Below are 26,414 nucleotides of genomic sequence, written 5' to 3'. Positions count from 1 at the left end.
CTTTTCCCAATGTTGCGGTTTTCCTTACTGTCACAGTGACATCATTACAAAACCCTGTTATTGTTTTAGGGGTTCCAGTTAAAGGCAGCAGTTAACAATTACTGTAATTTTCAATGGCAATTTTAATATACTGTTTGACATACCTATCATAATTTACCAGAGCTCAGTTGTTTGTTGTAGTTGTTTTTAAGTATTAAAATAGTGATAATGATATAAAAAAGATGGTTCATTTACTATCATATATGACAAAGAAAAGCAGCAACTCCTCATATTTGAGACACTAAAACTAGAGAATATTTAGCATTTCTACGTTAAAAATGATGGAAAGAAGTATTTGATTATCAAAATAGTTGCAGATTAGATTTCTGTCATTCACCTAATCGATTAATTGTTTAATTTCTTATCCAGATGAGGGCATGTTTTATCATATATCGCCTTTGTAGGATGCATTAGAATTACATTAAGAATCAATAACAATAGCAACTCCATTTATACTTATTATTTTTATAGTGTTTAAAAGATCATGTAAACATTGGTTTCTAGTCTTCTGGGGACTTCTACACAGACACAATAACTCTGCTTTAACATCCTCTACATGTACCTCAGACACTAAACTTGCTTGACAACACATTTAAAATGATCTCTCTATCGATGTTTCAGTCGCTCATGATGAAGGTTGTCATCTTGCGTCCTTACTGTACTCCCCATGGCCCCTCCTTTCCGGCCTGGCAGGATTGAAGGTTAATAATAAGCCAAAATCAAATGCTTCAGTAGAGCGCATCGCCCCTGTCAAAGGCAGCTGGCACAGTGGGCTGTCTGCCTGCTTGCTAGTCACCACCCAGTTAAACTGATGGTTGATGTCAAAACAGCGGAGCACACAAAAGACCCTCAAACCAGATATGACATGATAAAGATGGTGATACACCACTTTCCCTCGCTGTGTCATTTAGCTTGAAAAGGGGTGTCAGTGGCTGCAAGTGTAGGAATAGATCTAAATGTCTACCAGTGTTGTAACATTTTAAACACGATTGCTGTGTCTGGAAAAGATGATGTAATATATTTCATATGCAGTTTTTCATATATTTTAGTTTGTTATCAGCTTATTTAGTTTGGTTTGTAGTAGTTTCTCTACATACCTATAAATTAGTCATGAAAATGAGCCATTAGTCAAGAATAAAATGGAATTTGTTGCTTGCAAATTTTGGTACACAACCCTCATAATTGATTGGTTATGATAGCGTGCTAAACACTTCAAATATAAAAAACATAATTTTGTCCATTTGGGTAATCTGAGTTCAACTACATTCACTTCATACATGCCATAAATACATACGACTGGAATGGAAAGACTTCTTTAATTCACAGATTATTTATTGACTCCATGGCTCACTTCATGTATTGTGATCCCAGGTAACCTCCCAGCCTTCCAATGGTAGCACCAGTGGCGCCACTCCATCACGGAAGACCCAGACGTCGGCCCCGAAAGTCCGCAAGAGCGTCAACAGTCGCATTCACGAGGCTGTGAAGGCAATCGCCTTGTGCCACAATGTCACACCTGTCTATGAGTCACATACCACCGTAAATGGAGAGACGGAGTCTGCCGAAGCTGACCAGGACTTCAGTGATGACAACCGCACATACCAGGCATCCAGTCCCGATGAGGTAAATATGAGCAACAGGGAAGAGTTTGGGCACTTCCAGCTTGTAACATTTTAAAAAGTGGTATTGTTGGTTTAAGCTTAGAGAGGGTGACTAATAATTTAATGTTTGTTTTAGAGGTTGCTCATCTCTAGGGTTTCCTTTTTTTATACACCGATCAGCCGTAACATTACCCTCAAAGATGATGTGTTAGACGCAGGAAAAAATGGATTTGAGCCACTTTGACAAGGAGCCACATTGTGATGGCTAGACGACTGGGTCGGAGCATCTCCAGAACTGCAGCGCTTGTGGGGTGTTCCCGGTCTGCAGTGGTCATTATCTATCAAAAGTCGTCCAAGGAAGGAAAAGCAGTGAACTGGAGACAGGGTCATGGGGGGCCAAGGCTCACTGATGAATGTGGGGAGTGAAGGCTGGCCCGTGTGGTCCGATCCAACAGACGAGCTTCTGTAGCTCAAACTGCTGAAACAGTTAGTGCTGGTTCTGATAGAAAGGTGTCAGAACACATAGTGCATCACAGTTTGTTGGTATGGAGCTGCATGATCGGTGTATATCTTTATTATTGACCAGAGAGACAGACCACAAACACCCAGAACCCATATGGTGGTCATATGTTGTTGACAGTTGCTAAACGTTAACAAATGGTTTTGGTCTCTAAGGCCCCATTTACACTTGTACTTTAAGTGTTTCATATCCGGAATTAAATCCAGATACGATTTCATACACATTTGTCTTTCTGGCGAGAATAAATGTGGGAGATTATCAGGAGCAAAGCCCTCTGTGCCCCTCTCTTCACTTTCCTCTGTCTTTATGTTTTATTGGTGATCCTAAATAACCCTGGTTTGTCATAACAGTCATTTCATGATCAGAAAGTCAGAGGTCACGAACTCCTCGTAGAGGTTAAGCTATTAAATCGTCTGTATTTGCTTCCTGAGAATTTACTGCTCCAACTGAGGGAAGAATGCAGCAGAAAAACGATCCCCAAAGGCATCCCTATAGCTTCTTCTCCTCTCGCCGTTTCTCCGTGTAACCCAAGTGTTTGAGATTTTATGACTGTTGGTGCTACTAGGCCTATTGTATATTATTTTTAATCATCCTGCAGAATCTATCAATGGAGACATCCAAGAACGATGCTGATGATAATTGAATACTGGAAACACAGAGGAACATTTTTGATCAGGAAAAGTTAATGTCAATATTTGTTTATAGAGGTGTATTTAATGTATATTGAAGGGTAGTTAATCTTCTCATACACACCCAGTTCAAGGCTGTTGGCATGTTTATCACCCATGACATGTGAGGCTTCGTAAAGCCTTTGTGAGACTTGCATACCTTATGTCGAACCCGCAGCCAAGTCTAGCAGTCAAAATGAAGATAAAAAGGTGGCGAAAGATAAATTCTCAGTTTTCCATTTTGTCTGTCTGTCCTCCCCCCTGAGTTGATGTGTATATATTTATTTATATCCCTTCTCACTCTGCTCTATCTCCCCTCTCTCCATTGTCTCACACTGCTTGGATTGATCAATATTTAATTTTCTCTCAGAGACGATGAGAGGTGGAGGTCTGTGATTGTTGGTCGAGCTTTCCCTTTCCCTCCTACTATATTCTTTGTTCTCTCTCTGTCCTTTTATTTCCCTCTCTCCCTCTCTCCTGCTCTCCCTCTTTCTTTCTCTTTCTCTCTTCTTGCCTCCTCACTCTCGTTGACTGCAGCATCAGATCTTGGCCACCGTACCTCAGTTGGTGATAGTTTGTTTGGCCCTGGCTCTCTGCTCAGCCTCTCTAATGTAATGAGCCGTCATTAAGGAGATGAAGTGGGCCGACCGCCGAGGTCAGAACAGGGGTCGTCTGACCTGCTGGTCAGCCACGCTGTGAACAGAGTCCTCCTGTAACCTTTAACCCTTGTAATATCAGACAAGCGCATTTGACTATAGTCTTTAATGACTGCCATACCCAGGAAAGTGGGTGCTTTATCATTTTCAATTGGATGTAACAGCCAGTCTCAGTATGTGCCATAAGGGAGGAAGACAGTATCTTAAGTATGCAAATAAAGTATAATTTCTTCAGGCCACGCTGCTACTTTTAGAAGCTGAGCAGCAAGATATCAGCAGATCTATTTAAAGTGATAAGAGTTCAGTTAGACCCCATACTGTATTTCAGTAATAAAAGCTTGATATCAATAATATTATAAAGGTATAATATAAGAACATACGTGTATACACTGAGAAGTGGATAAACTTCACAGATAACTTAAATTTTTTTTAGTATTATTGTTTTCAAGCATTTTTAAAGTAATATATTTTAGCATAGATAATTACAATAGAAGGAATAATAATCTCCTTTATAAACACCAGATGTAACAACAAGGTAATGCCTAAAAATCCTATAAAAGCATTGAATTACAGTGATTCCATCCTAAATAACCAGCATTGATTATAGAACGGAGGCAATTAATGCCCATTAAATAAACCCACTGGGAGAAATAACATAAAACCACAATCCACAGTAAAAGCTATTAGAAAGGTTTTGAGAAAGTATTAAAACGTTGTACCAGGATAGTTCTCTTATTCCAAAGTGCTCCTGATGTCTCACTCGCTTCCTTCTAGTGTTGTTATTTTTGGCCTCCTTCTCCTGTTAAATATAGGTCTAAATATTGTACTCTTAAGAATAAGTACATTTGTTGTTTCATTGATGAAAGTAAATACTGGAATACTTTATCTTCTAAGATCTTACTACTTTTGTTTTGACCGTTTAAATATTGTAATGTAGGTTATTTGTGATGCAGGTTTAGGTTAATACTCACTCAAATTACTTTAATTGTCTTTCTGTTTATAATGAAGTACATCAGTTTGAGCTCTCGCACAGCAACAAACTGCAAGAATGAACAATGTGCTTTTTTTTTTTTTTAAGTAAATACATGGCATTAGTATTTACCAACATTATAAATAGTTTATAGAGATGTGTAGTATTACTCCTTCAAAATACCTAGTAAAACTGTTAAACTATCCCAAAATAAATTCCGTTCTTCAGTGTGTGCCCTTCATATTGCCAGTGACATTACAGAAGAAGAATGTAACTGTTAAGGGTCCGTTTTCATCATGACACACTTTACCTGCTGTTAATTTTAAAGGCAGTGCTGCCGTTGTGATTTACATGATCACTAGAACATTGTGAACACAGTTGAAATGATTGATCGGGTTGTTTAAGCCAGTCTGCCACTGTCCATAAAGTGGTCTTTTCTATTACTGTCGTAACACATGATTCACGCGCAGTTTGTATCAAAGCTGACAAAGCTTTAAATAGTTTCTGTAGAGCTGATAAAGTAGATTAAAGAGCTGGGTTAGGATCCTCAGCACATGGTGTATGTGTCCATTTGTGTGTGTGTATACACACACACACACACACACACACACACACACACACACACACACACACACACACACACACACACACACACACACACACCAGGATAATGACACACAGATGTGTGTTAAGTAAATATAGGCAGTCCTTTTTTACGGAGCTCAAAGGGGGAGCAGGAGAAATGATGGGGTATTAACAGGAAGTTCCAATTTGTAGGTCAGAGTATAATAACAACCTTTGAGTGAGCAAATTGAAAATGAACCCATTGAGAATTGAGTCGTGTGCAGCTGAACGCTCACTCGGGGGCCGCAGTTCCTGCTGAGGAGAAAAAGAGGAAAGAGAAACAGAAAAACACTTATCTGGAGCTGAATGTGAAGAGCTCAGCAGCTCTGGAGATACCGTAACTCTCTCATGCCTTGTCTTTCAACTGCAAGTGAAAGTAGATCCGATCAGCTCATGGTCTACATTTGTTTTGGATTTTCTTTTGTACACAGTCATTCTCTCTGTTAACCATTTTTTTATGTAGTTAGGAATAAAAATCCTTACATTAAAATAGTTTTCTCTTAATATTCACGAACGTTTCCATGAAAATCCTCCCACATTTCTTGTCAAAGTCCAGAATACTGGATTCAATGCATTATACCTCCATCCTTATACCCTTGTGTTGTAGGAGACTTTATTTTTATAATTATATGTGTTCCTCATCAATCCAGTCATATGTAAAAAAAAATATATATATATATATATCATCACCCTTAAAGCTGGAGCATACGTTTGATTGTGTAGGGGTCAAAATTTTAAAGTTTGTGTTGTTCTGCACTTCTGTGAGCATTTTGTTTTCATGTGTTTTCCTCAGGTGGAGCTGGTGCGGTGGACAGAGAGCGTCGGCCTGACCCTGGTGAACAGAGACCTGACCTCCCTGCAGCTGAAGACTCCTTCTGGACAGATTCTCTCCTTCTACATCCTGCAGATCTTCCCCTTCACCTCCGAGAGCAAAAGGATGGGCATCATCGTCAGGGTGTGGAACTTGTGTATTAACAATGTGATGTGTGGATGCTGCTTCCTGTGTGCTGTTTTGGTTGCTGAATCATGTGTTTCAGTGTTTGTGTGTCTTAAATTTACAGGACTTACATATTGTTCAGATTTGAGTTTTTACCTAAAATGCCTTAATAGAACTTTTGTGTCGAACCTATTATTATGTTTTGTGCCCTCTTGTATCTTTTGAACTGAACTGGCTGCATGAAAATTGGTGTAGAAATATTTTTCTGCTGTTGATCACAGAAAATTGTTTTTATTGTCATTTGTAAATTGATTTTAGGAGGAGTCAACAGGAGACATCACTTTCTACATGAAAGGTGCTGATGTTGCCATGGCGAGCATCGTCCAGTATAACGACTGGTTGGAAGAAGAGGTAAAGGCTCTTGTGAATCTATGCTACATACTAAGGGTGCGTTCGCTCTGTTGAGAGAACAGGAAGGATTTTGTTCAGATGTAACTGCCAGTGAACAGTCTTCACAGACACTGACACTTCTGTTCTTTTTGTCAAGAGATATCAGCTTGGAGTTATAAATGTAGGGCTGACTCATTTGCTCCTAAATACAATTCAAAAACATAATGTGAAGCCCGTGTAATTCCAGGGTATTTATGCTAGATAACAAAATGAAGTATACTCAGAACAGTCGCCAAGGCAAATTTATTTATATAGCACATATAAAACACAAGACAACCCAAAGTGCAGAGTTCACGAGCAAAAGCGCAAACAAAACAAAGAAACAAATGATAAAAACAGTAAAAATAAACAATCAAAAGCACAGAGAATAAAAACAATAAAATAAAATATCAAATGAATTTTTTCTTAGTTCTTCTGGCAGTTTGTTCCACATTTGAGCAGCATAGAAACTAAAGGCAGCTTCTGCACGCTTAGTTTTGACTCTAGAATCCAGAACATGTCGACCTGGTCTGCAAGGTTCATGCTGGGTTAGGAAGATCTGATAAATATCTTCGACCTAAACTATTCAGTAAACAAAGAACCACTTGATTTTGTGTGTGCTGTTGATGTTCACTGTTCTCCCACAATGCAATTCACAAAGAAAATTAGGAGCTTCTTGCAGATGCTTAAAAAAAAACAACTCCAGAAACATCTCAGAACACAAAAAAATACGTTTTAATTGGCCGGTTGGACCCAGTTTGTTGATCAGCAGCCATGTCTCATCTTAAAGTGTCTTTATCTGCTCATTGAAATTGAACCACTGTGGATGTGGACATCAGCTGTTAAGCTGTTATGAAATGGATGAGTATAAACAACCCATAAACATAAACATTTTCACACACAGTGATCATTTTGTAGTCCAGTAACCTCTCTTAATCAGGACATTCATGGAGAGATCAGCGGGCCGTGTCTACACCAGTTTGGTGGTCGAAGGTCTTGTGTGCGTATGTTCATAATTATATTGGCATTATTGAGTCATTTAGCACTGGGGGCAGCGTTTGATTTAATTAGTGACCTACATAAAGTTGAAGTAATTACAGTATGTCATATTCTTGAACAATGGTGCTAATGATGTCCTGTTGGCTGTAATATCCCGCTGTCAAATCAGCCGGCGCTACGGTTACTCTGCTTGTCAATAACCAATCAAGAGGACAGATTCGCCCCATTGGTGTTTCATATCAAAAATAAACCGCCATCCATCCCTTTGTTTTACTGTGTCCTCTGAATTACACCAGAGGCTATGTTATTCACTATTGATTTCTTTGGTGTTGGTAACAATATGCTGCTATTGACAGTACTGTACATCGTGTACTTATACAGCAGCTGCTCCAATAAAACACAGGATCCGTCCTGTAAAAGACATAGTTAAACTAACACAAACATTTATTTTAAATAACCCAAATCTCCAAATTCAGTCTTGAAATAAACATTTAGATAAATACTTGAAATTGTAAATGCTAAGTGAAAGAGAGAGTGTGTGTGTGCGTGCGCGTGCGTGTGCGTATATATTTATTTATTTATATATAAATATAAATCTTCCATCCTTTCTATCAGTGTGGGAACATGGCCAGAGAAGGCCTGAGGACGCTGGTGGTGGCCAAGAAGTCCCTGTCTGAGGAGCAGTATCAGGACTTTGAGGTATGGATGAACACTTCTGTTTGTACAGGACATGCTGTTTTATCCTACAGCCCTTTGCTTACTTCTCCTTCAATTAACCTTGTATGTGTTTATTTAGAAACTGACTCTATAATATAAATAATTATGGGATTTTTGATAATCAACGCAAATGGGAACTTGATTATCCTCTGCGAGTTTCCTTTCTTCAGGTTGGATTTTTTTGTGTGGAAACTTTTGATTACTTTTAAGACAGCATTATTGAATATCCCTGTTCTGAATTCCCAGTTTTTATTTCCACTGTCTGGTCTTTTACAGCCTCTTTTTAAAGCCATGATTTCCTCCTTTTTTAATGGCCCGTTTACTCCTCTTTCTTTCTCACTCTTTCTCTCTCTTTTTCTCTCGTCTCTCTCTCTCTCTGTCTGCAGAACCGTTACAACCAGGCGAAGCTGAGTATCCACGACCGAACCCTGAAGGTTGCCGCTGTGGTAGAGAGCCTAGAGAGGGAGATGGAGCTCCTGTGTTTGACCGGTGTGGAAGACCAGCTACAAGCAGATGTTAGGCCCACACTGGAGATGCTCAGAAACGCTGGCATCAAGGTTAGCAAGGAAATAAACACTTGTACCACACACCTCAACAGTGATTCAAGGTTGCAGTCCGATACACAAAAAGGAGGAAATTGATAACATTTTATTGGAAATGAATTGATATATGCATTTATAAAATCAGACAGCATTAAATAAATGAAAACTTGAAGTCAGTTGAACTGCACTTTGTTCTTGTGGCACATCTTCAGTCCACTTGCATGTTTTCTACTCAGATCTGGATGCTGACGGGGGACAAGCTCGAGACGGCTACATGCATCGCCAAAAGCTCCCATTTGGTCTCCAGAAATCAAGACATCCACGTCTTCAGACCAGTATGCTGTTTGTTTTTTTTACTTGCCCTCCTTCCTGGTGCATTGATGTTATCAAAATAAGCCTAATTAATGGGAGATGACAAAAAGCCTTAATATCCTCACGGCTAATTGTATTGTGTGTCTCTTGAGCAGGTCTCGAACAGAGGAGAGGCCCATCTGGAGCTCAACGCCTTCAGAAGGAAACATGACTGTGCTCTGGTCATCTCTGGAGACTCCTTAGAGGTACTACAACACAGCGCAGCACACAGTGACATTTCCTTGCACAGCAGATGATGATGAGGATGCAGCCAAACAGGCAATGAGAGAATAAAAATGACTTCTCGGCCAAAACTAGGCCTTGTGGATTTGGAGAGGAATACAAATCACCACAACATATTTGTCTTTTTGTATGAGGCAGAACAATTGGAACTTGTTTGTAACAGCAGGAGTTTAACATTTTTTGGAAGAAACTTAAACGGTCCACAAGCATTGGCAGTGGTCTAAAAGTAAAAACATGTAAATACATCTGGAACTTTCAGTGTCCAGTAAACCGTGCTTTGTGTTTCTTTGTTGTGTTGCAGGTGTGTTTGCGGTATTACGAGCACGAGTTTGTAGAGTTGGCCTGCCAGTGTCCAGCCGTGGTCTGCTGTCGCTGCTCCCCGACTCAGAAGGCCCAGATCGTCACACTCCTTCAGCAGCACACAGCCAACAGAACATGCGCCATAGGCAAGTGTTGACAGATAATGTGGCAGCAGCTTTATGAGCCTGGACGGTTGTTGGCTCCGGTCCAAAGACAGCCTAAGAAATTCTTTTGGGGGGGCGGGGGATGTCTGTGTAGTTTCAGCTAGTAGTTAGACAATGTATAAAACAATCCATTAGACAGATTGATTGAATAAGCAGCCCACTGGATTAAGAAGGTGAATTGGTGCCTCAAAACTGTCTTTATGCTGAACTACCAGATCCCAGATGTTGAGCTGAACATGCATCCAAGCTCAGAATAGATGTATGTTAGTGTAACACAGACACCAGATCAAATAAAGTACATATTACTTCTTACATCCACAAGATGGCAGTCAAAGCTCACTAAGAGAGGCGCCCAGCAAAGTCTGTAACTTTTATAACCCCTTAAAGCATACTGCAACATAATGCAGTGTGTTTGTTTTGTGGCAGGTGATGGAGGAAACGATGTCAGTATGATCCAGGCTGCAGACTGTGGTATCGGAATTGAAGGAAAGGTAAAGGAACCTCCATGAATTACATAAACAGTGAATACAGAGCTCAAGTGTTATCCTGGATTAGGCCCCTGTAACTAAATTCAGTTAGAGAAACTCTGATAATCTTGAATAAACATATTAAGCACTCAATTCATTAAGTAGTAAAACAATTTCCGTGGTGACGTCTTTCCCTGAAGGCCACACGTCTGACAACTGAAGTTACACAAACTGTATCTGTCTCTATTGTTAGTTTTGAGCTTTGTATCAGTTTCTTTTGAAGCAGATGGTATTTAATTCAGCTTTTACAACCCAGCAGTAGCATTGAATCTTTTTTCTTGTGTACAAACAGGAAGGGAAGCAGGCATCTCTGGCCGCAGACTTCTCCATCACTCAGTTTAAGCACATCGGTCGCCTGCTCATGGTTCACGGCAGGAACAGCTACAAGCGCTCTGCAGCGCTGGGTCTGTTCGTCATGCACAGAGGCATGATCATCTCCACCATGCAGGTACAGTAACTATTTAAACACATTTTTCACAAAGCTTGTTATTATGAATGAAGGTAAAATTATCATTATTAGCATATTTTAATGCCTTTTTGAAGATAATGTTTGTAGATGTTTTGTTCTTAATGTCTGTTTTTAAATTCATTGTCTTGTTTTTTTAGACAATTTTCAACATTGTTGACAATAAAGTTCCCAACTAACTGACTTTATGACTTTTGTTTTCTATCCTCAGGCTGTCTTCTCCTCTGTATTTTTCTTTGCCTCTGTGCCCTTGTACCAGGGTTTCCTCATGGTTGGGTATGTGCCTTTTTCTAAATGCCTCTAAACCTTCTCGGTTATAACTAACTTGGGGAATTATTGTTTAAATCAAAGCTAACTTGGTGGCTATGCTGACTGTCTTTTAGTTGCCTGTTAGCTTCATTAAATTATAAACTACTTAAACAACAGGCTTACGATAACTCAACCGAAGATACGTGAATAATGATTATGTAAGTGTGTAGTTTTGTTGCTCATCCTGTCTTTGTCCTGTGCAGGTATGCCACTATCTACACCATGTTTCCTGTGTTCTCCTTGGTTCTGGACCAAGATGTGAAGCCAGAGATGGCTCTTCTCTACCCAGAGCTTTATAAAGACCTCACCAAGGTACCCTTTCTTTTTAATTCTCCACATTTTCTTCCCCTAACAACTTTTAGCAGGACATATGATGTGAATGTCTCATGGATGATGTTTCTCTCTTTCAGGGACGTTCATTATCTTTCAAGACTTTCCTCATTTGGGTTTTAATCAGTATTTATCAAGGTAAGGTGCTCAGACTCATTGTTAAAGTTATCTTTTGACCATCAGTCACTCTATCTGGCAGATGATGACATTAGCTTCATAAAACATCTAAGTTTTTAACAAAAGCAACTACAACATGACTGTATCTGGACAGAATGACCAGTCTGGTATTGTAGACTGTCAAAGCAACTCTTCAACCACCATTTCATCATTTCTGCTGTGTCTAATACCAGTGTCCCCGGGCCCCTTCAAACTCTCGGACAGTCAGTTTCTCAGTATCTTAGGTTTCCAACCGCCATCCGCTTTTACATGCAGGCTTTTGTCTGTCCAGTAAATCGATATTTCTGTAATCGCTAAGCCATGCAGCGTGTGAGAAAGATCTATGTTCCTGCTCGAGCGTGACTTCCTGACAGCTCGAGGTTTTTAATTAAAGGCCAATACCAGGTCTGTGAAAAAAAAAAAAGAAACATGAAGACGATATGAGAGGATGACAGCAGAGGAGGAAAATATTAGGCGCCAATCTGGCTTAATTTATTACAGAGTTTGACTCGCTGGAATGCACCGTATGAAGACTGTATGAAAAAGCAATTATGTGATCAGTTAAAGGCTATTAAGCTCAATTTGTGTCGCATTATGATAAAATCAAAAGACTATCAAGATACAGTAGGCGCCCAAAGATGAGTGAGCGTCTGGACGCTCTAGAGCACAGTGTGCATCTTTAGCCCTCATAAATAATGTTATTGAATCAGTCCTTATCTCCAGACACATTAATCCCTAAATGTCAACTGTTTGTACTTTGTCGAGCAGACCCGAGAATGTTAAGAATGAGGGAATGCATGAAATAAAATGTAAGAAATAGTCCTTCAGGAGAACACAACCTCTTCTCACTCATCCTGAACTGGTCTGCTAACGTCACATGGTCGATTTGTTCCCTTTGGCGCCACCAGGTGGCATCCTCATGTATGGCGGACTGGTGCTGTTCGAGTCGGAGTTTGTGCACGTGGTCGCCATCTCCTTCACCGCGCTCATCCTGACCGAACTCCTGATGGTGGCGCTCACGATTCGTACGTGGCACTGGCTCATGGTGGTGGCCGAGTTCTTCAGCCTGGGCTGCTACCTGGCCTCACTCATGTTCCTCAACGAGTACTTTGGTAGGTATTCCTTTTTTTTCTTTCTTATATATTGACTTTGTATCTTTAAAAACTTCAGGAATTAAAAGGAAGGCTGAACTTTTGATTGAAAAATTAGTTTATGAAATGTGTTTTGAATCGTTTGTGCCTGAGCTTGACGAACCTACGAAGGTCTTGAGTCGGATAAATATGAGGAAAGTTAACTGACAAGGTTTGATTTATTTTCTAAATTGATGGCACAAAATAGAGAAACATGTTATAATAACCCAACCTGAAGTATTCAAATATATTTTGTCTAATCAAGCATTCAAAATCTAAAGATGATGATGAACAAAAGCAGCAAATCGTCAGGTTTCAGAAGCTCGAACCAATAAATGTTTTTGCCATTTTTGCTTAAAAAATAATTAATCCATTAATAAAATAAGTTGCCATTAATTTCAACCATCAGTTAATGTATTAATTGACTAATGGCTTCAGCTCTACTTTTATGCAGCACGTAGCTCTGACTTTATCTTGTGTTTGCTTACGCCGTATCAGTGAGCTTTTAATACAGCAGAGGAATAAGAAGTGAGCACTTCAAGGGGCCACAGTCTTCTCTCCCCTGCGCCTGCTTTGTGTTGATTTTGATGTAACGCTACCTGGCACCCAAGTGTTGTGCAGTAGTTCAGGCCTCAGCTCTGTGCTTTTATTGCTTCCCCCTCTTTCTTCTCTCTTTCTGTCTCTGTCCCTTTCTGTTTCTCTCTTCAGTGCTAACCTTTGTACCGCACTCACTCTGTTTCTGCTGCATTTCTTTTGCTTCTGTATGTCGGCAACAGGCATAGGCAGGGTGTCCTTTGGAGCTTTCCTTGGTAGGTGTGCAGCCTGTATATCACCTCCTCGTACCCTTCATCCATCTCTCTGCACTTATTATTTCTGTATGTTCCAGTGATGTTTTACTGTGTCATCAGTTTGTCTTTTTCATTTTAAGTTGTTTGTGTTTGTTTTTTTCTTTAAATGCACTGCAGGTCTTCATTGTCTTGTGTCATTTGTGTGAAGTCGTTTTAGTTTTCATGTCTTTTGTGATTGGATTCAACACATCAAGACCAGCATCAGATTTCCTCAGCTGTTCATGTTGCTTTTATCACTTGTGATCAAGTGATGTTGAGTCTTGCTTTACTTGATTGAGTTCCCATTATGTTTGCAGTCACCACACATTGCAGTAAGACGTGTGTACCTAAGCTCTTTTCCTTCTGTTTCCTCTCACAGACTTGTCGTTCATCACAACTTGGCCTTTCCTGTGGAAGGTGTCCGCCATCACGTTGGTCAGCTGTCTTCCTCTCTACATAATCAAATACCTGAAGCGCAAGTTTTCACCTCCGAGCTACTCCAAACTATCCTCATGAGCCAAAACTTGGATTACTTGTGTTTGTTTAGTATTTTTTCGTGCTTCTCTGAGCTTTTCTGTTTTCAGCACCTTTTTTACACACTGATCCTCAGTGATGGACAGGTGACCTGTGGAGGTTAAGGAAGCACTGGAACAATGGATAATGGAGAGAAATTAAATAATTTGTCACTACATTACGTCACTGAGACTTGAGATGACTTAAAAATACAGGGAGCACATAAAAGACTATAAAAGGACGTATTTAGTCACACAAAAGGAGAGAGAGATGGTGTTCGTGACTGCACTCAGAAGGCCTGAAACGCTTGACCTCACTTTGTTTGAAAAAGGGTCAATCTGCCTTCTTTTGCTTTGAAGCATTTTAAACAAATGAGCTCCAAGGGTCATTTTATACAGTTCTGATGCATTACTTTCAATGTATAATTTTTTATATGTGGAGTTCAGACTTTTTTTAGGTCTTTTTTTTTTATTCTAGGTATTAATTACAGTTGCTTGCCTGCATCTGTGAACAGTGTTGAGTTGCTTTAAGGGATAAAAAGAAACATCATTTATTGTAATGTTCTCCTACGTTACTGTAAAAAGAAGAAAGAAAAGCCTTTACATGCAGCTTTGATTACTACTGCTGTCAATGTAAACCTCACTGCAATCAACTCTTGTACAAACGTGCATTACACAAAATAAGACAATTCATACGATGACATTCACAAAGAAAATGCTGGAACTTGCTTCAAACACACATTTGCTGCTTTGTCGTTTCACATTTTTCAAGACCGCGTCTGTATTATAAAACCAGCACTCCATAGCCATGTTAAATGTTGTATTGTCAGCATATTTGGCCTTGATTATTGCATTTACATTTATGATGTCTGTCAGTGGCCACCAGTCCTCTCGTCGGGACATGGCAGCTCGAGTCGTGCCTCATTATGATGTAGTATTTTACTGTACTGAAGCATCGGATGTTAAGCAATCAGAGGTTTTTGGTTTTTTTTGTGTCCTCTGCAGCCCAATCTGAACTTCCAGGAGCTTGAATCCCACGGCTCTTCTCTGAAAATGTTTTTTTCTGTTAGTAAAACTACTTCAAAAGTCACAACGAAGGACCCTGAAACACTATCAGCTGTATATTTTTAGTTCTTTATTGACAATATGACTCCCCTGGGCCTCTATGTGACTTTGGCCTGTAGCAGTTGTTGACATTCAGCTCTTTTTTAAGGAGGAATGAGTTTTATCATTCACTCCTTGTACTACAAGTGTTGAGCACATTATGAGCACAGTGGAAAAAGTCAGTTGGACAATCGTTTAACTGTACACTAAACAGAATAGTTTAGCCTATTTTTTCTTAATCATTATTGAGTAAAACTCAGGTTGATCATTCCTAAACATAGTTTATAATGAATCTGTTTAAATTGTGGCAACCATACTGTAAAATGTAGCTAGACTATAAGAAAAAAAGAGTAATAATGGATATAGTTGTTTGGGAAAGAGTTGGTTTAATGCAAATTACATTTAGGGTTTACATTTCTCATTTACATTCTTATGAAAAGCAGTTCCAAATGTCGATTCCTGTGTTTTCTGTTGAGATCTTTGTTCTGCGTATGTGATAAACTTGTGAACTTGCTTTTCGTGTCCTACACTGCAATTTCTAACAATATGTCTGTTATTTATAATAATGTTATTGATTGATGAATAATAAAAAGAAAGATGCCAAAAAAAAGTTCCCTTTTTCTTCGTCTACTGCAGGAAGTTCATCATGTGGCCACAAGGTGGTGATGGAGACTAAACCCTTGATAGAAGAGGATGTGGCTCACAGTGAAGAAGCATTCACTGAAATCACAGTGAAATGTTCATTACTGACCTTTACAGATATTCCTTTGAGTTTTGTTCACTAAAATAAAGATTTAAAAGAAGAGAGCCTTTGTTCACAGAGCAGTTTAATGAGAACTTCAGCTGAAAAAGTACACTTTTTTCAAACATTATAAACCCAGAAAAGCAAAGTTTGAACAAATACTGCTTTTTTTTTTACACCTTTCATAAACACTTGAAGTACTCATTTTCACATGTGGACCACTTATCAATCAAAATGTCCATTATCAGCAATAGTAATAATAATAATAAGCCTTAAGGTCCACCTCCACACAAAAATGTGTTTTGCCTATTGTTCCTTCTCTTGGATGTTTGCTCATTCATCCTTCTGCACAGTGAAGCTCAGAGTTTGTTTTCACATTCTTCTGCTGAAGGAGGAAAGTTCATTCCCTTTAATTCGACCAGGACGTTTGAGCAGGAGATGTAACTTTTAAGAATTTCTAACTGGTAATCGAACTTTTTGTGGAAAAAAACACAGAGGATTCTTTTTTTATATATAAGTTGTGTTTTAAAAACATGAGATCTTTAAACTTTTTAAATGAAAAGGAGGAGTAGAAAAAAAACATTTTGAGTTGGTAATTGAATCTTTTTGTGGAAAAACTATTTCAGAAACAAATAATGACTCGAGGCAAAGTATGTGTCTTAAAACATGTGTGGAGGGGATCTTTAAATATTGATGTCTTACTGTGAGTACAGTAAGTAAACAGTTTTTAAACATGCCCAACCATATAGTAATTACAGATTGTGCTTTAAATGCAAACACTGTAAAGGAAGACTTAATGTATACAGTAAAAAAAAAAAAAAAAAAGAAAGATATGTTTTACTATGTAATCAAAGGCAGTCATTGAGAAAAACAGTCAATGTGTTATCAATTTCTCCCCGCAGAGGAGGAAGTACTTTGTGACCCAGTGATGAATGTGATGGTCCGATGGCTTTAACATGTTAAGAAATGTTCTCTTTCATCTCCTTGTTTTCACTTTGTAGCTGCACATCCACGGGAGGGAAAGATAGGTTGTATTTAACTGTTCCTACAGTATGTGCGTCTATGGAAGATCAGTGCGGTGTGTTTTCCGAACCAGCTGCAGTTAATGTGCTGCATGAGGAGCTTTGATGGGCCGGATAATGTTCATGTGACTAATGATTTATTGTACTAACAGAGGATCATTGTTGGAATGATCTTTTCATGTAGATTTTGTCTATTAATTTATGGTTTCCTGGTGAAACAATGTTATGTTGAGATCGGTCTGTGTTTTATTTTTCATGAATGTTATGAAATCTTAAGATAAAATGGAGACTTATCTGGCAGGGGCAGATAAAAAAAAAAAAAAAAGATTTAAAAAAATGCTAATAAAACGCCTGGCCACCCAAGTTTGGGGTCAAATGCTGTCAAATTTAACACATTAAAGGTCCAGCGTGTAACATTTAAGGATCTATTGGCAGTGATGGAATATAATGTTCATATGTATGTTTTCGTTAGTGTATACTCACCTGAATACAGGAATTATTGTGTTTTTGTTACCTTAGAATGAGCTGTTTTTATCTACAGACGCTGCTGGTCGCCTTCTGTGGAGTCATGCCATGTTGAACCACCATGTTTCTACAGTAGCCCAGAACGGACAAACTCTGTGCCTTTCTGGTTTTTCATCAATATCACTGCAGTCAATGACAGCAACTCCCATGATCCCACGCTTCTTCACACATCGTCAAACTTTGTCTTTTGTTATTGTTTTGATGTGAAAGACGCTGTAGACATAGTGTATGTTTAAGGTGCTCTTAAGATGAGAAAAAATGGTCACATAAAAGAAAACAATTCAGAATCTAATATCATAAAAATAAAAAGGAACCAATAGATTGTCTATGAAAAAGCTTTGAAATTATTATTATTATTTCTTCATTCGGACCCGGATAAAAGGCCTAATAAAATTTGAAAATTGATTAAATATCATGAGTTTAACACATTGAGTGTTGTGGTCTCCAAGAATCCTAGATTGTTACTTAATAACTGACAAAAATTGATAAAAGTTTGAGATATTGGACATTTCTTTATATAATTTCAAGATGATAATACTCCTCCGTTTCACCATAAAGAGGCAAATGTATGTTTGTGTTCCTTAGCAAAAGATTTAGGTTTAGTTATGAAATATACAAATGATTACCAGCACTCTTTATATAGCTGTATATTTTTAGTCCCTGCAGCACTTTGACAGTCAAATGCATTTACATACATTCAGCACATACTTTATGTAAAACCTACACAAACCTCCAAAGCCAGTAACCTTTTGTTCCTGAAGAAGAAGCCGCTGAAACAGCTGCACACTCTCACATTTAATCGTGTAAGTGCAACAGTGGAGCTGTTACGTTGTTCAAAATGGAAGCTTATGATCTAATGTTTCATCTCTTGTACAACAAATTGTCATCTGTCAAAAAAAAAAAAAAAAAGACTCCATAACTTAATTTGTTGCCCTCCAGGACGAGGCATTTTTCAAAAACACTTCTTGTCTAAAGTAGATTTTATCCGACCCGTAAGTGGGATACAAAACACTTACGCAGCAAGAAATTTCAGATGCATGGAACATTTGTCAAATTAGTATATTTTTTCTTCACATTTTTGCTGCTTTTTTATATGCTGGAGAGAGACCTGCCATTATGCCATTATGCTATCTTGTTACTAAGCAGCTAAGTGGCTTCTGTAGCCATATTCCATCTGACTGAGCTTGTTATAAAATTCCACAGCACCCTGTTTGAATTAAGAAACAACAACCAGTAGAGATAAAGTTACTGCTAATGATATTCCCCGACTGGCTTGATGGTGGAGAAGAGAGAGACTACTCTTCATTCCAGGGGTCCGACGTTCAATTATTTATACATATACAAATACATTACAGTTGCAATAACAGCTACTAGTTTCACTATTGTAAACAGCATCTGCGTCTCTACCAGAAGATTCTCCAGACCAAACATTGTATTGTTTTATGTGGATGAATTTGAGGAGAGGGGGGAGGGTTGGCTGCAAGTTTGGAGCAGGGTGTTCCTGAAACATTGCTCTCAGGAAAACTACCCAGAATAAATAAAGCCCTCGTTTCTCTCTTCAACTAACACGTTAACTACCACTTCAACAAAATCTTAAAATCTGAATCAAGGGCCTAAAGATAGAGGGTGTTGTGCTGTAACGCTGTACAGATGGTAAAGCCCCTGGAGGTAAATTTGGGATTTGGGATATTGGGATGTATAAATAAAGCTGTCTTGGCAGTTCAGATACTTTTCTGTCACTTAAAATTCAACTAAAAAGTCCTCTGCCACACATGTATCAAGACCTTCAACATACATAAAGATGGACGACAAGCCGGCTCTCCAAAAGTGAAGACAAAACCTTTCGATCACCCATCTGGTGGCTGACTGCTGTAAAGGTCATAAAGCCATGTTTTATTTAATTCTTATCCTGTTCAAGTGTTCATTTTTCTGATAAGTTTTGATTAGTTGTTTGAAGCTATAAAAAGGGGGTTTCACTGTCATGACTGACAGATGACGGGACCTTGATACTGTGGCGCCAACCCCGATCACGCGTAGACATCTTTTATGTGTCGATGTTTAAGACATATACAAATTGGCTGCTTGGAACAATACTGTATGTCTGATTGATCACAAAAAAAAGTGAAATTTCCAGATTAAAATTTTTTTTAAAAAGCATTTACTGCTTCTACCTCATTAAAAATGCCATATAAATATGTAAATATCTGTTTTAAAGTAAACATAATATGCCTCCTACCTCACTGTTAAGTCTATTCTCAGTGTTTATGCACTGCTGGCTTCCAGATTCTACATCACACTTTTACAAGTTGAATATTGGACCAGGAAAACTTTGTGTGATGTTACAATTTACACTCGTAGGCCCCGCCCCTTAAAATTTGATATTGAATGAGCTCAGAGAAACTTTCCACTTTCAGCAGATGAAAGTGAAAACATCCTTCTAGTGTCAAACTCTGCACATACATCATCCTGCACAGTGAAGATCAAACAATCAACTGTTGGAGAAAGAAGAAAAACACATCTCTGAGCGGAGGGGGACTTTAAATTCTTCTTTGGCGATGGTTCACTGAGGAAGATCTTTCTCCCTCTTACTTCTCTTTCTATTCATGAGAGCAGGCAAACGTCACTGCCAACGACCACGACCCCTTTTGGGTGAATAAAAGTGCTGTGCTGATGCCAAATTGAAAAACAAAACGGTGTCTTTTGAGAGGACCGGGCATTATGCTGGGGGATCTTTATTTGCGAGGCTACTTTATGCAAATCAGGGGCGGCCCCGACAGCGTGACTCACCACCTCTGAAAAATCATGTTAACATTTAAACAAACTGGTGTTGATCTAAGATGAAGACAGATTCATCAACTGCATCTGCATTTGTTGCCTAAAATGTTTTCAGAAACACTAGCCCCTACAAATGTCCCCTGTGGACACATACCATTACCTCTTTAAATTACACTTCAGTTGTAATTCATTATTCATATTCATGTTACTTTAAACTTTTAAATGCTTTCAGTAATAACACTTCAACTGATTTCAGCTGCTTTTGGCTCCCACTCTTCACCTTAACGTCACTTTTAAGCAAACACACTTGAATCATTGTTCCTGTCCCCTTCCTCCCACTGGATTAAACCCATTAAAGACCCACTGACACATTTTTTTGTCAGTTTGACTCAGTGTTACTTTGTTTTCTTAACACACTGAAGAGTTAAATCTGTTGCGAAAGCTATCTTTATACAACTTGTTACAGTCAGTGAAAATGCTTGTAAGGATGGTTTTTTTTAAACCATAATCATGTTAGCAACAAACTTCCTCTTGTCTGCTTCACAGGCCCACCTCAGTGTGTACCACAGCAACAAGCCGGTCCATGGTAACCACACTTCCCCGCAGTTACACTAGCTCCATTCTTGATTTATGTAAGTGGCCTTGGGCACGTGGAGCCTGTGTAACCATGACCAACAGCTGAGAGATAGTAAAATGCTGTGTTCCTCTGGGAGCTGTTGCTCAGTGTTGTGCTCGAGCTTCGCGCCAGCTTTGGGACCGTTAGGAAGAGAAAATGAACCTCTCTGCCTTCTGCAAAAGCTCCCTCGGCTATGAGAGCTCCTCCCTCGGCCGTAACCAGGCAACGGGCCTTCACAACAGGAAACAGACCAGGGGATTCCGTCACAGCGGCCCGAGAAAAAAGGAGAACATTGATGGGAGACAGGAAGTCTGACTGTAAGAGCGGGGATGGTGGCGGGGTGTGGCGTGGTGAGGGGTCAGCGCTCCTCTGACAGGCTGTATAACACCAAAATATCACACCCAAGTAAAAAAAAAAAAAAAAACCAAAAAACACATGAAAGAAGATATTTACTCCCTAACAGCTCAAACATATCATTATAAAAAAAATACTGGGTTGATCAATACCAGTGACTCAACGATTACGTCAGCAGGTGGTGAGATTTCTGGCTCCCATAACATTTCATTCTCAAGACTCACAAAAGCATTATTCATGTTGTGTTTTTGCGCGGTGACGTCTTCACCAGACATTTTTGTCTGATCTCAGCTCTAACTACCTTTCTTTTCAAGCCAGCTGTGACAAAGATCCTTAACTGGTCGCCAACAGAGGCAGCAGATTACTTAATGTCCCCAGAAACCAGTTTTCTGGTCACAGTCTGAACTCCACTTGTGGTCTTGGAGACTATTTATAATGTTTTATTATTCGACATCATGAAACACTTTATAAAATAGCAGTCATGAGTGCACATATGGTGAGAGGGGTGTGCGAAGCAGGCTTAAAAAACACAAAGAAGTACAGTAATATTTTTTTCTTTCAATTCATTTTTCCAAAACAAACAGGTGATTCAGCAGTGGGAAAGCCAGCCTTTTGGGCCGGTTGTTTCTTAGTTTATGAATAACTTACAGCACTGTCCAATGTTCCGTCGTGTTTTTGTTCAGACACAAATAAAGCCAGGCACTGGATTTTGAGGGTTAGAGCTGTGGAAAGAAAAGCGAGTTGAGGTCTTTTCCACCTCGTTGTGGCCAAACCACGTCATACCGGGCTGAGAATTCAAAAAGTTTTGGCAGTGGCCGCATGTGGGATGGCAGACGACAAAAATGTGTGGGCATGTGACGGTGAGACCACCCCCAACGCCCCTCCCGATGCTTTACCCCTCCCAGACTCTTAAAATGATGATACACCAGGCAAAACTTAGGGAAACGCAGTTGGGCATCCGGGGATCCCAGTGAGACGTGGGGTCAAAAATGTATTTAAATGTTTCCTGGACACCAGATGATCTACAGCCTGATTAAATTAGCAATGTGATTGTGTCACTCATTAGTCAAAAGAGATTGCAACATAAAGGAGCTCTGTACAGTATGTTGTTTTGTGTTTGTGTTGTCCTCACTAAGCTGCGCTGTTAGCTCACAGCGAAGGTCACACATTGGCACAGTGTGAAGGTCTCACTGTAAACAAATGGCAAAAGCTCTTTCATATGTAAACCATCTTAAATCTTTTAGTTAAATAGATGCACTTTGGCAATAATTACAGGCAAAAAAAAAAAAAGTGTGCCACAGGGTCTGTTCACTTGTTTCCTGGTAACAAGATGTTCCTATGGGATTAAAGTGACAACTCTGAGCCAACTCCCATCCAAGTTGCCCAACAATTGCCCTCTGTATCACTGCCTTTAAACCAGTACTGTATGTGAAAGCCAGTCTTTGTATTGAAGACCAACTTAACAGCAGCTGAAAATCTTCTTTTTGCCGTCCTCTAATGGTTGAACTTCCTCGCTTTGCTTCAGCGATGCCGACCTGTACTCCAGGGTGTGTCAGTACACTGTGACATCGCTGTTGGGCGTGGTTACACAGGCAAACTTTGAACTTTAAACCATGAAGGGAACTGCTTCTCAATTAATTTGACTGTTAAAAATAAATTTTTAAGGTGATATGGAGAACTTGTTTGCAAACATTTGCCTGTTTCCACATCCAGTAGACACGGAGCAACATTAGCCTTCACATGGAGTCTTTTTTTCAGGACACCCCATGGACATTGTGTACTACTCTGCACCAACCACTGAGTCTTTAGCTGGTAAATGCTCCACTAAATGCTCACCACTTAGTCTTTAACTTTGTCGTTCTGATGTTTGGTGGTGAGCAGGTCGTGTACAGTGCCTTCAGAGCTTAAAACAGCAGTCAGACTGAACCAAAACAGTAAAGTTTTGGCTGTAAAAAATGAGCTGAAAGATGCTAAAAACACAGCACAGCTCCAGAGTTGAGTGATTATTCTTTTGTTGTGTTCATCACAACAAGTGAACCCTTTCATATAACACCATCTCATCAGTCATCTAATCCATTGTTAATATAACGGTATTGATTTGTGCAGCTTGAAGTCACAAAAATAAGGACCTAAGACTTTAAACCAAAATCATTTAAGCCTCCAATTTTGACAGTGAGAAGCAGGACTTAAAGAGGCAGATATTAAATTATTAGGCCTATAGATTAAAAAGCAGGAAAGTACTTTAAATCGAAAATGTTCAAATGAGAATTAAAAACAGCTCTGGTATTAAATACATTCAGTGTCTCCAGTTTCAGTAGTGAAAAAGCAGCTTGTTGATATCAAAGTGAGTCTCCTGTTCACTGTGCCGTGTCTACATTATCAACGCGGGACGTTTCTCATTATCTATTGTTCTCTTCTTTTCAGTTGTGGCTCTGGATCCATCCGGTCTACAGCGGCCTATTACCAAGGTGTCCACTAACCAGCACCAGGCCCGGCTGGAAAAACTACGAGCCCCAGCCGCTGCTCTGACGTAGAAGGGTCCACGATTCAATCAGCAGCAGAGCTATTTATTAACTGCAGACGGGTGGAAGTGTTTACTGCAGCACATGTTTCAGTTACACATAACTGTGGAGTAGCAACCTAAGCCCCCCCTCCCCACCGGCCCCACCTCCCGTCTCTTTTGCCCCAATTAGATCCTCAGTCCCATGAGAGATTTCCATGAAGTCAAAGGGGGTTCTTCAAATGACTGGGGAGCCACCGAGCCACGTCCCCATGATGAAACAGACAGCTAGGATTTCACAAGTGCCGTCACTCCCTCAGATACTCTGTTGGGGGGGGGCTCTGTCCAAATAAGATCCCAATGGGTGAAGAGGGAATGTTGCTTTGGATGTGGGGCACGCATGCCATGTTGTTTCACAATAGAGACAAATATGGATTAAGAGCTGATTTCTAAAACTGCTTCTCTACAACCAATCACTAAAATCCAAGTCAGAGGAAGGAAAGGGTTTGAAGACAGTAGTGCAGCCGGATCCAGACACAGTAACAAGTAACGAATAAGAGATTTGTTGCAGTCCGTTTTGTAAAAAAGAGATGCATCTACATCTTACATTACAGTTGCATTTCCACAGTATTATCCAATGAGAGACACTGAAAGCTGCCTTTAGGTTAAACTATAAAATGTATTTTGAGTCCTCCTAATATCAATGTATGGCTTTTTAGCCACAATAGTTGTCTGGCTCTGGGAACGTCTGTCTGTCGCTTCACTACTTTAATCCAGACTGAAACATCTAAAAAACATTTTGAACATATATCAGCGGTGCCTCAAAGGATAAACGTACTGATTTTGATGATCTTCTGACTTTTCCTCTAGCTCCACCATTAAGTTGAGATCTCTGGTCTGAAGTAAACTGTTTAAATAACTATTAGACTGATCGGTGAACACATCCATGTCGTCCAAATGACAATTTTTTATAACTTTTCATCTTTTGTTTAATTTGTCCAATACTTTGGTTCATCAAATACCTGTAAAACGAATGACATTATCATCCTGAGCTGTACTTTGTGTTTAGTGCTGGCAAATGTTAGCAGCCTCACAGTGCCGCTAACATGGCTGTAGACTCTCAGTCGTGGTATCTTTCTCTTTGTTTTCCTCAATCAGTGCCTTCAGCAACGATGCTGTGGCACCTGTCAGTAAGTTTTGCTGTGTAAGGCAAGGTGACAAATAAGTCACACACAAAAAAGTCTGCATTGACAAAAAATGATACTTTGAGGTGTTGATTCTGCAGGAATCTGCTTGTCTATATTGAGCCATGTTATTTTCCCAATTCACTGAGAAGAGAATGTAAAGCATGTGAAGAAGCAAACCACAAAATGACCACACAAGAGGGAAGATATTTTGCTGCAAATACATTATTTTTGGACACTGAAGTTATAATAAAAACAAGGAGTTATGACCTTTAAATGAAGACACATCTTAACTCTCCCTGGCTGAGAGTGGCGGTGACACCACTGAGGATCACTCCAACTAGGGCCAGCTGATAAGATGCTGTAGTGCAGTAATGTAGTTTCCCACCTCCAGGGATGGACAAACGCTTAGAGAGAGGCACCATGTGACTATTGTCATCACAGAAACCACGGGTTTGCTGCCAGCTGCTGAAAGATCCAGACCTGCCAAAGATAGCAACAACCCTGCCTGCATGGGACTGGATGCACTGAGGAGAGAGAAGCTGAATAAGTATACACCGACCGCAGAGAGCGGCCTATGAAAAACTCTATGAAGACTCTCAGTTCAGCGTGTCAAATGACTGGGTAAGACTTGATTTTTATATAGTACTTCTATGCAAGTATGGATAATTATGTGTTTTGTGCTCCGCAGACGTGCAGTCTGTCAGGAGGAAGTGGAAAAGCAATTATTTGCCTTTGCAATAACTTCAAAACCCCATGAGACGCCCCATACAACATCTGAAGGAAGTTTTATGTTATATACAGTATATATATGTCTCATGAAGCAGCACCTGAGCTATACGTTCTGGCATGTTTGCCTCAGCTCACCTGTTCTTTTATCTGCTGCTGCTCCAGCTGCAATCTGACAACCCAGCAGCCTTTAACCGAACATCCGTCTGCTGTAACCGGTTGATGAATGGCTCTTTCAGGGTGAAAATGGCAGCAGTTTAATGTAAAATGCTCGTGAGGATTAGTCTGCACATAAATCTTGATTTAGGAGATTCCATGTGCAGTGTCTTGCAGCAACGCATTGATGACTCCTTTGTAAATGATGCCAAGGGGAACAGATACTGTAGATAAAATGGGTGGAAACTGTAGATTAATGCTGTTCATGCTCATTAAGTCAGTCATGGATCATAGGGACGTAGTACGAGTTTCATTTAACATCTGTCACCCAACAAATCATCGTGTTTTATGGCTGTGCTGTGTCATTTTAAACTCCAGTTATCCACTGTTTGTATGCAGAAGGATGTTCACCCTGGCTCACATTCTGCTGGATTAGCTCTAGCAGGCGCTGTGTAAGTTGTTTTTTTCCAATCACTGGAGGTTTGCGTTTGGCTCTCCCATGGTGGGGCTTATTTGACTCATCTCGGAGCCTTCACTGCCAGCTTTGCTAATTGGCCTCCTATGCCTCTGGAAACCCCAGAGTGAGAGAGGATCTCCACTGGACCCATCTGGTGGTGGGACGTATGGATGCGTCAGAGCGCGGAGGGGCGGTGCGCCGCCGCCGAGGTGATCCCCGACTTTAAAAGCGCA

The 26,414-nt window shown here is 39.8% G+C and overlaps 1 protein-coding gene across 3 annotated transcripts in view; it reads left to right on the top strand.

Annotated features, from left to right (window-relative positions):
• The window catches only part of atp9b (ATPase phospholipid transporting 9B), a 41,689-nt gene extending 25,958 nt beyond the window's left edge, over positions 1-15,731 (top strand). For 2 of the 3 annotated variants that reach the window (XM_051391485.1, XM_051391484.1), the window contains 15 exons: positions 1,411-1,662; positions 5,872-6,033; positions 6,334-6,426; positions 8,059-8,142; positions 8,547-8,717; positions 8,939-9,037; positions 9,170-9,259; positions 9,598-9,742; positions 10,187-10,251; positions 10,580-10,735; positions 10,965-11,029; positions 11,266-11,374; positions 11,473-11,530; positions 12,457-12,660; positions 13,885-15,731. In XM_051391485.1, coding sequence (XP_051247445.1) covers positions 1,411-1,662; positions 5,872-6,033; positions 6,334-6,426; positions 8,059-8,142; positions 8,547-8,717; positions 8,939-9,037; positions 9,170-9,259; positions 9,598-9,742; positions 10,187-10,251; positions 10,580-10,735; positions 10,965-11,029; positions 11,266-11,374; positions 11,473-11,530; positions 12,457-12,660; positions 13,885-14,021 — 1,890 coding nt within the window. In that variant the 3' untranslated portion in view covers positions 14,022-15,731. Of the gene's footprint in view, positions 1-1,410; positions 1,663-5,871; positions 6,034-6,333; positions 6,427-8,058; positions 8,143-8,546; positions 8,718-8,938; positions 9,038-9,169; positions 9,260-9,597; positions 9,743-10,186; positions 10,252-10,579; positions 10,736-10,964; positions 11,030-11,265; positions 11,375-11,472; positions 11,531-12,456; positions 12,661-13,454; positions 13,488-13,884 lie in introns of all 3 variants that reach the window. The other variant, XM_051391486.1, reaches the window with a different exon arrangement.
• The last annotated feature ends 10,683 nt before the right edge of the window (positions 15,732-26,414 follow it).

Source organism: Dicentrarchus labrax, unplaced genomic scaffold (genome assembly GCF_905237075.1).
Source record: "Dicentrarchus labrax unplaced genomic scaffold, dlabrax2021, whole genome shotgun sequence".
Taxonomy (NCBI): Eukaryota; Metazoa; Chordata; class Actinopteri; family Moronidae; genus Dicentrarchus; species Dicentrarchus labrax.
The sequence above is the reverse complement of the archived record's forward strand: the minus strand, read 5'-3'. Positions and strand labels throughout refer to the sequence as shown.